Source organism: Olea europaea, chromosome 18 (genome assembly GCF_002742605.1).
Source record: "Olea europaea var. sylvestris chromosome 18, O_europaea_v1, whole genome shotgun sequence".
NCBI lineage: Eukaryota > Viridiplantae > Streptophyta > Magnoliopsida > Lamiales > Oleaceae > Olea > Olea europaea.
The window spans coordinates 7,759,757-7,768,523 of NC_036254.1; the positions used below are offsets into that span (position 1 = coordinate 7,759,757).

Here is an 8,767-nt window from a genome sequence, read left to right on the forward strand (position 1 = left end):
TGTGTAATTCCGGCACCCTATTTTATTTTTTATGGACTTGCATTTTATTGGTCATTTTTGAACCCATAATGGGATGGCCCTTTTACTAATGCGTTTTTGAGGCCCCTACTCTCAACCCACCTTGTATAGGGTAGGCCCATTGAATCCTACACACACACACACACACACACACACACATATATATATAAACTTTGGCTTTTTTGTCCTCACAATTTTTGAGCAACAAAGAGGACAGCTCCAAGGGCTTGAAAGGGGTTAGAGAGTAGTTCTCTCCATATCAAGTTTTTCATCTTCTTTACAGTCAGGAATCCATGAACGGTCAATCACAAGCTATGAGAAGTATGTTTTCTTTTATTATTGGTGAACATGCTATGACAATAAGGAGTTATTGATGTTTCTATAGATTTTTAGCAAATGGTATCAGAGCCACCTTCTCATTTTCATGGCTGTGTGATTCTGAGAAAGCCAAACATTGGCTTAAAATTTTTGGAACAAATTTTGACTGTCTTGTTGAGTGCCCTTTTTGAAAGAACTTGCGGTAACCATTATCGAGAAATGGATTTATTAAATTTTCTTTTTTCTGCCTCCTTGGAGCTGGAGGTTGCTGAAATTAATTTATCCAATCACCTATGCGAGAAACGAGACAATCAGATATACATAATCACTTGAATGATGTTTTGGCATTCTTTACAGCATTATGTATTGTCTTTAATGGTCTTGGTGCAATGAGCTATGTGCGTCAGCTTGTTTTGTGAGATTTTATACCATTGGACCAAATTTCTTGGGATTTTGTTTTTACGGATGTATGTTTCTGATTATTATTCCTTATCCAAAAAATGTTTCTGATTATTTTATATATATATATATATTGGTTGTAATGGATAAGGTCTTTTGTCGAGAGTAAATTTTTTTTTTCCATGTGAGTTAAATCACCTTGTTGTAATACCGATGTTTTGGAGTGGCTATGTACTCACCTCTTGTGGGTCTAGTTATGATAAATTATTGGGATTGTTGTATTATTTATGTTTCCGCTAAATGACATTTTACTAAGATCCATACGAATAGTAAATTTGCCTGTCGGTAAATTATTATTTCGTAGGATGCTTAGGACGACAAAGATAATAATTAAGTGCTTGGTACTTAGTGGCCTAATTCTATCCTCTTGGTAGTGGGCCATCTTAAATCCTTGTATTTAATTATTTTGTTTTGTCATGCGTAAGAGCCTTGAGTGTGTCTTGGGCTCTAGTATAGTTCGTAAGAGTTTATTTTGAATAAATCTCTAGTATGGATATAAAATTGCCTAGTGGATACATTTATGGGTGCATGTTTATCATCTTATATGTTTAATATATTTTTTACTGTATTCTCCTCAGCATATGGCAATGGAGCTATGTCTCTCTCTGTATGTCATCAAAAGTCTAATAGGGACCAATTATGAGGATTGGCATGAATCTCTCACTATTAATTTGGCTATTATGCATTTGGATTTGGCTTTGAGGGTTGATGCACCTACGAAACCCACTAGTGAAAGTACTGCAGCTGAAAAGACTCTTTATAAGCAATGGGTGCATTCTAATAGGACTTGTCTTATGATCATGAAGTATACTATTGATAAGTCCATTAGGCAGAGCATATCTGATACAGATAATGCCAAAGAATATCTTGAGGCAGTTGGGAAGAAATTTACTAAGTTTGACAAGGCAAAAGAGGGAACTTTGATGAAACTTCTTACTACCACAACCTATGATGGGGTTAGCGGAGTTTGAGAGCATATTATGAAGCTTACTCATTTCTTTAACAAGCTGAAAGGAATGAAAGTTTACTTAGCAGATAGTTTTCTTGTATGGCAAGTACTTGAATCCTTGCCATTGCCACGCGATTTATATAACGTGATTTTATACTGCAAGCGCACGGTATCAAGTTTTGTAGTATATTAAAGAATTGAAAAGTGTCGAACCCACAGGGATTGATATTCGACTTCCACTGAGTACTATAATTGTGTTCGCGTTTACTTTATCTAGACAATCGGGTGTTAAACTGATATTTGAATACTAAACTAATGTCAATGAATTAAATAATACAATAAAAGTGAGGCAATTTCTAAAGATTAAATCAAAATTACGTAATGTCTAGGGAGTGATTTCACCATATTCTCGACATAATTCCCAATTCCTATAGATATTTCCATCAACTATTTCCCGAATTCATAGGCAAGAATCCTAAATTAATTCTATTTCCCCCTTTCGAGTGTCAAATAGAACATATCTCTATATTTTAACCCCAATATCTCTATTCCGAATTAAATATATAAAGATTATCACGCAATTGGTTCTTGTTTTACCCTCAAAGATTTGCACCTTCTCTCGAAACCTACAAATCTAGGTTATATTGTTCTTAGATCATGCCTAAATTTCCCTCTCTCGAGCGTGAAATTTAGAACATCAATTCATTCAATTGGTGATCAGGCAACCAAAAGCATTAAGCAAGAAAATAAAAATCAATTCTGGAAAATTAAATGGAAATACTATAAAGAAATTAAATCATATCTCAAATAGGTTACATCAAACCCTAGATTTAAAAGTTTAGTTCATAATTGAGAAGAGAAACACAATAAAATACAAATTTAATATCATGGAGAAGAAAAAGATAAGAAAAACTCAGTTTGCTGTTTGATTTCTTTTCCAAATCTGGTGAATTTCCTCTCAATTGATGTTTCCTTTGCCTCTTTCTCTTCAGTCGTCCAACCCCTTGAAATTAGGTATTTGGAATGTATTTATAGTGTGTAGGAGTTTTGGAAAGATTTGGGGATGAGTTGGGCAGAGAAAGAATGGTAAAAACCCAAAAAATTACTCCCGCAAGGCGGTGCCTGGGTGCTGACTTTCTGTAAAAAATTACAGCAACATGGCGCCTAGGCGCTGAGGGATAGCGCCTGGGCGCTTGTGACCACTTCGGTTGCACCGCACAACTTTCAGTATTTTTATCATAATTCTTTCTTCCGATATCCAATTGAGGTGATTTAAGATGCGTTGAAAAGGTAATTCAAAGGGCTACAACTTTACTTCAGGCATCATTCTCCAATTCGATCGTTTGCTGTGTCGAAAATGGGTCTGAATGTGAGACTAAAAATTCGGTGCAAAACTTTTTGGTTGGAAAATGATTTATGATCATATCTTGACTAAATTTGATCCCTTTGACATCTTTCTTCATCCAATTGGCTTCCAGAACTCTCGTATCTTCATTCCAAGTTTCGACACAACTTTTGATTATGTGCACCTTAGTCCTCGAACTTTGGATCTTTTACATTTTGGTCATTTCATCCAATTTCACCAACTTTTGCCTATTTCTTTCATTTGGCCTCTTTTATCACTTGTTTCTCCACTTCATCCATCTTTCAAAATAGCATGAAAACCACATGTTAGCACCTCTAAACTACATGAGAATCAACTAAATAATAAGTTTAATGGCCTTGATATGAAGAGTGAAATATCACTCATCAAACACCCCCAAACTTAATATTTTGCTAGTCCTCGTGCAAACACCAAAACATAGAAAGTCATTAACAAGCACACAAACATAATTAAAGCACACAAAATCACTTGAAAAAAAAAACACATTATCTTAGACACCTTGCCTTAGGATTAAAAATATAGCGTCAATTGTATGAATTACTTTAAAGTTATAATGCACGAGCCAAATTCTCACCTATTCAGTGCAAAACGAGCGCGTGTGTGAAGAGTTAAGTGCTACGCTGTACAATAATAAGTTGACCCAATTCCCGACCTTAAATATTTCCTTGCCTCACTCGTGGGATTCACACACCCCCACACTTGTTCTTTTTTTCGCTTCCCAAGGTGTATTCTAAAGTTAATTTTTAATACTAATATCTTACACCGCTCAAGTTTGGTTAGATTTCACTGATTGCAGCTCAACATATCAACAAATGAGGACTCTCCTTATTTTTGACTGCTTCAACCTCTAGGAATCAATCAAATTACCAACCCCTTATCAAAGGTCTAATCCTTTAAAATAAGTTTTCAGGGCTTAATCAAGGCATTTGATATCTAATTTTTTTTCTCTTTTTTCATATATATATTTATTCTTTGATCACTCTTTGTGTGGACGTCTCTCCCTTAAACTTTCTAAATGATTTATGTAGCAAACTTTAGGCCAATAACTCCCAAATCAGATGACTTTAGGGCACCAGGTTTTAAACCTTTGCAGGCTTAATCACTCGAGTCATAAAAGCTATAAAGAAACGCTTCACAATGAGATTATTAAAGCTGTTCTCATTGGGATCTTTTTTTTATGCGATGATTAGTGTAATGCCCCTTATTAAACACCTATTCTCGAAAATCGACATCTAATTTAAGGTTTTCACCCAATTTTAATCCTATTGGTATCAGACAATCCACACAAAATTTAGCATATACAGAATCCTCATTTATCTCCAAATTTCCCAACAACAGTGCAATCATCCAAACATCATAAGTTTGGTTTAAGGGTATTGTGATGTTTAATGGTTGTTTGGGTTTCTGCATCTAAGTTCTCTATTTCAACCTACAAACGTCAATCAACCTACAAACGTCAATCAACCTACTCATGTACAATGCTACCATCAACTCATGTGCGAAAATATTTTCCATTTCACATGAACAAGCAAAAATCTAACTCAAATACACATAACCTATTCATAATCCATGAATTAATGCATGTTCTCAATAATATATATTATTATCGGCAAGGCTTTCTAACTCACACAAGCATGCAAAAACACGAATTTTTATTTTTATTTTTGTTTTTATTTGACAATGTACACAAATAAAAATTAAATAAATAAATAATAGAAAAAAAACGAACAAATATTTTTTTTTGAAAAAAAACACACAAATGAAAAAAAATTGCTCACAAATCAGACAAAACCAAAAAATTTAGGCAATTAGACATTTTATAATACACTCCGCTCAAACTTGAACTAAACATTATCCCCAATGTTAAATTAAAAGAAAAAGAGGAGAACTTCCCTGAATTGTCTGAATTGCCAACGATGGTTTGGTGCACTAATGTTGAATTTGATGGATGTTTCTTCTAGCTTTCCCCCCAAACTTGAGATTTATCCAGCTTATCCTTGTCAATGTTGTTTGATTGATCTACGACGTCATATTCCTGAAAAATCACATTGTGGATATTAAACTCATGGAACAAGTGGTACTTAGCTCAAACATTGATAACCAACTTGATTTTTCAAAAACCTAAGGGACGGGTAGGGTTGATGAATTCCTAAATAACAACTCTGAAATAAAATAAATTATCCTAAAATTCAAAAACAGAATAAATAAATAAAGATGAAACCTTGGGTTGCCTCCTAATAAGCGCTTCTTTTACGTCTTTAGCTGGACGTGAACGTGGTGTTAAGTTGGTTTATCAAGGGTAATTTCTTCCACATCCTTATTTTCTTCTCCATAGTAATGCTTGAGGTGTTGTCTATTTGCCTGAAAGGTAGACCCATCCATACTTACTAACTCCACTGCACCATAAGGGAATACCTTACGAATTACAAATGGTCCCGACCACCGGGATTTGAGCTTTCCAGGAAAGAGTTTCAAGCGAGAATTGAATAGAAGAACTCGCTCTCCTGCTTTGAAATCCCTCCTTAAGATTCTCTTGTCATGCCACATTTTTGTCCGTTCTTTGTATATCTTTGCATTTTCGTATAAATCATTTCGAAATTCCTCCAACTCATCAAGATGCAACAAACGTTGTGGCCGACCAATTTCATATCTAAATTCAATTTCTTCACAACCCAATAAGCTCGATGCTCCAATTCCACCGGCTGATGACAAGCTTTTCCAAATACTAGACGGTAGGGTGACATTCCAATTGGTGTTTTAAAGGCTGTTCGATATGCCCAAAGAGCGTCATCCAATTTGAGAGACTAGTACTTTCGATTGGTATTCACTATCTTTTCCAAAATTTGTTAATCTCTCTGTTAGACACCTCTGCTTGCCCATTCGACTGTGGATGATAACCAAGTGCCAACTTGTGCTTGACATTATACTTAGCTAGAAGAGAATTGAACAGCTTGTTACAGAAATGTGTACCTTCATCACTTACTATTGCTCTAGGTGTGCCAAAACGCGTAAAGATATTTTTCTGTAGAAACCTCAAAACCACTTTTGCATCATTTGTTGGTGTAGCAGTGGCTTCAACCCATTTAGATACATAGTCAACTGCAAGGAGAATGTATACCTGACCAAAAGAAGGTGAAAACGGACCTATGAAGTCGATACCCCACACATCAAATAATTCCACCTCAAGCATATTAGTTAATGGTAGCTTATGATGCCTTGAAATGTTTCCAGTGCACTGACAACGGTCACATGTCTTCACAAAAGCATAGCAATCTTTGAACAGATTCGGCTAATAGAAACTAGATTGCAATACCTTTGTAGCAGTACGCGTAGGACCGAAATGACCTCCATAAAGTGAAGAGTGGCAATGCTGCATGATTGATTGTGTTTTTTCACCAGGGACACATCGCCTGATTATTCTATCAGCACATCTTTTGAACAATATTAGATCATCCCATAGATATGACTTAACATCATGGATGAATTTCTTCTTTTGATGAAAGGTCAAGTCAGGTGGCAATCTTCCAGACTCTAAGTAATTAACAAAATCAGCATACAATGGGATCTTTATTGATACAGTTAGCAAGATCTCGTCAGGGAAAGTTTCTCGAATTTGACTGTCATCCACCACCTTTTCATTCTCTAACCGTGAGAGATGGTCTGCAACGATATTCTCATTGCCTTTCTTATCCCGAATCTCTATATCAAATTCCTGTAATAGCAATATCCATTGAATTTGGCGTGGCTTAGCATCCTTCTTTTCAAAGAGATAACGGATTGCAGCATGGTCCGTGTAAATTATCACTTTGGTGCCAATGAGGTAGGATCTGAATTTATCACATGCAAACACTACTGCTAGCATTTCATTCTCTGTTGTGGTGTAATTTAGTTGAGCTCCATTAAGAGTTTTGCTGGCATAGTAGATTGCCCGAAAAATCTTATCACTCATTTATCCCAAAACTGCCCCTACTACGTAGTCATTAGCATCACACATAACATCAAATGACTGATCCCAATCTGGTGCTACCATCACTGGCGCAGTGATTAATTTTGCCTTTATGGTTTCAAAAGCCCGTAAGCAGTCTTCATCAAATACGAATGTTGTGTCTTTCTCTAAAAGATTACATAAGGGTTTTGCCACTTTTGAGAAGTCTTTGATAAATCTCCTTTAGAATCCAACGTGCCCTAAGAAGCTTCGAATGCCTTTGACATCGGTGGGTAGTGGTAACTTTGCAATTGTATCAATTTTTGCTTTGTCCACTTCTAGTCCCCTTGCTGAAACATGGTGGCCTAGCACAATTCCTTCTTGTACCATGAAGTGGCACTTTTCCCAGTTTAGAACTAAATTTTTTTCCTCACAATGTTGCAGCACTAAGGAGAGATTGTGAAGGCAGTTATCAAAAGAAGTACCAAACATAGAAAAGTCATCCATAAATACCTCCATAATGTCCTCAACCATGTCTGCAAAGATTACCATCATGCATTTCTGAAAAGTGACCGGTGCATTGCATAACCCGAATGGCATTCGTCTGTAGGCAAAAGTTCCATAGGGACAGGTTAATGTTGTCTTTTCTTGATCTTCTGGTGCTATAGCGATCTGGTTGTAGCCCGAATATCCATCAAGAAAACAATAGTAGGAGTAGCCAGCTAATTTGTCCAACATTTGATCGATGAACGGGAGTGGGAAATGATCCTTTCTGGTTGCCTTGTTCAACTTCCTATGGTCAATGCACACCCTCTAGCCAGTTACTGTTCTAGTTGGAATTAGCTCATTGTTGTCGTTCTTAATTACTGTCATCCCTCATTTCTTTGGTACCGCCTACACTGGGCTGACCCATTCACTATCTGAAATGGCAAAAATGATTCCTGTCTTCAATAGCTTTAGTATCTCCGCTCGAACCACTTCTTTCATTGCTGGGTTTAACCTTCTCTGATGTTCGATGGATGGCTTGTAAGAATCTTCCATGAGGATTTTATGCATGCAGACTGTAGGACTTATCCCCTTGATGTCAGCTATTGACCAGCCCAAAGCAGCCTTGTGATCCCTCAACACTTTCAATAGTCTATCCTCTTCGTTCCTGGTGAGTGATGAAGAAATGATCACTGGAAATGCAGAGTTGTCCCCCAGAAATGCATAGCAGGGGTGATCTGGTAATTGCATCAGTTCAATCTTGCTGCTTTCTTTATCATCTGACTCCTCTGATTTTTGAATATCTTCACACTGTGATAGGTTGTTTTCAACTGGTGTAGACTCTAGAGCCAAGATGCAATCAACCAGGTCTTTGTTCCTTGCATATTCTCCAAAAGGGCTGATGTCATCCTTTGTTGAACTAAACATCATACACTGCTCCAAGGGATCTTCAATATATAATTTCTCATTGTGCATAGCAGAATCAATGAAGTCAATCCTGTGGCATGTGTCGGTGTCGTTCGAGTACTTCATTGCTTGATAGATATTGAACCTCACATCTTCTTGATTCACTCTCAATGTCAAATGTCCATCTTGCACATCAATTAATGCTCTTCCAGTTGCTAAAAATGGCCTGCCTAAAATCAGTGAGATTTCCTGATCTTCTTCCATATCCAGTACCACAAAATCAGCTAGGAAGATAAATTTGTCGACCTTCACTAACACGTCT

General features: G+C 36.5%; 1 protein-coding gene across 1 annotated transcript; it reads left to right on the forward strand.

Annotated features, from left to right (window-relative positions):
- Positions 1-233: 233 nt before the first annotated feature.
- On the forward strand, positions 234-1,964 carry LOC111366457. The gene is made up of 2 exons (XM_022987213.1): positions 234-339; positions 1,374-1,964. Exon 2 carries the CDS (start codon positions 1,377-1,379, stop codon positions 1,764-1,766), a length of 390 nt encoding a protein of 129 aa, XP_022842981.1. The 5' UTR covers positions 234-339; positions 1,374-1,376; the 3' UTR covers positions 1,767-1,964.
- Positions 1,965-8,767: the final 6,803 nt, after the last annotated feature.

Coding starts and splice junctions, on each gene's coding strand:
- LOC111366457 (XM_022987213.1), top strand. CDS start 1,377: ATGGCAATGGAGCTATGTCTCTCTCTGTATGTCATCAAAAGTCTAATA.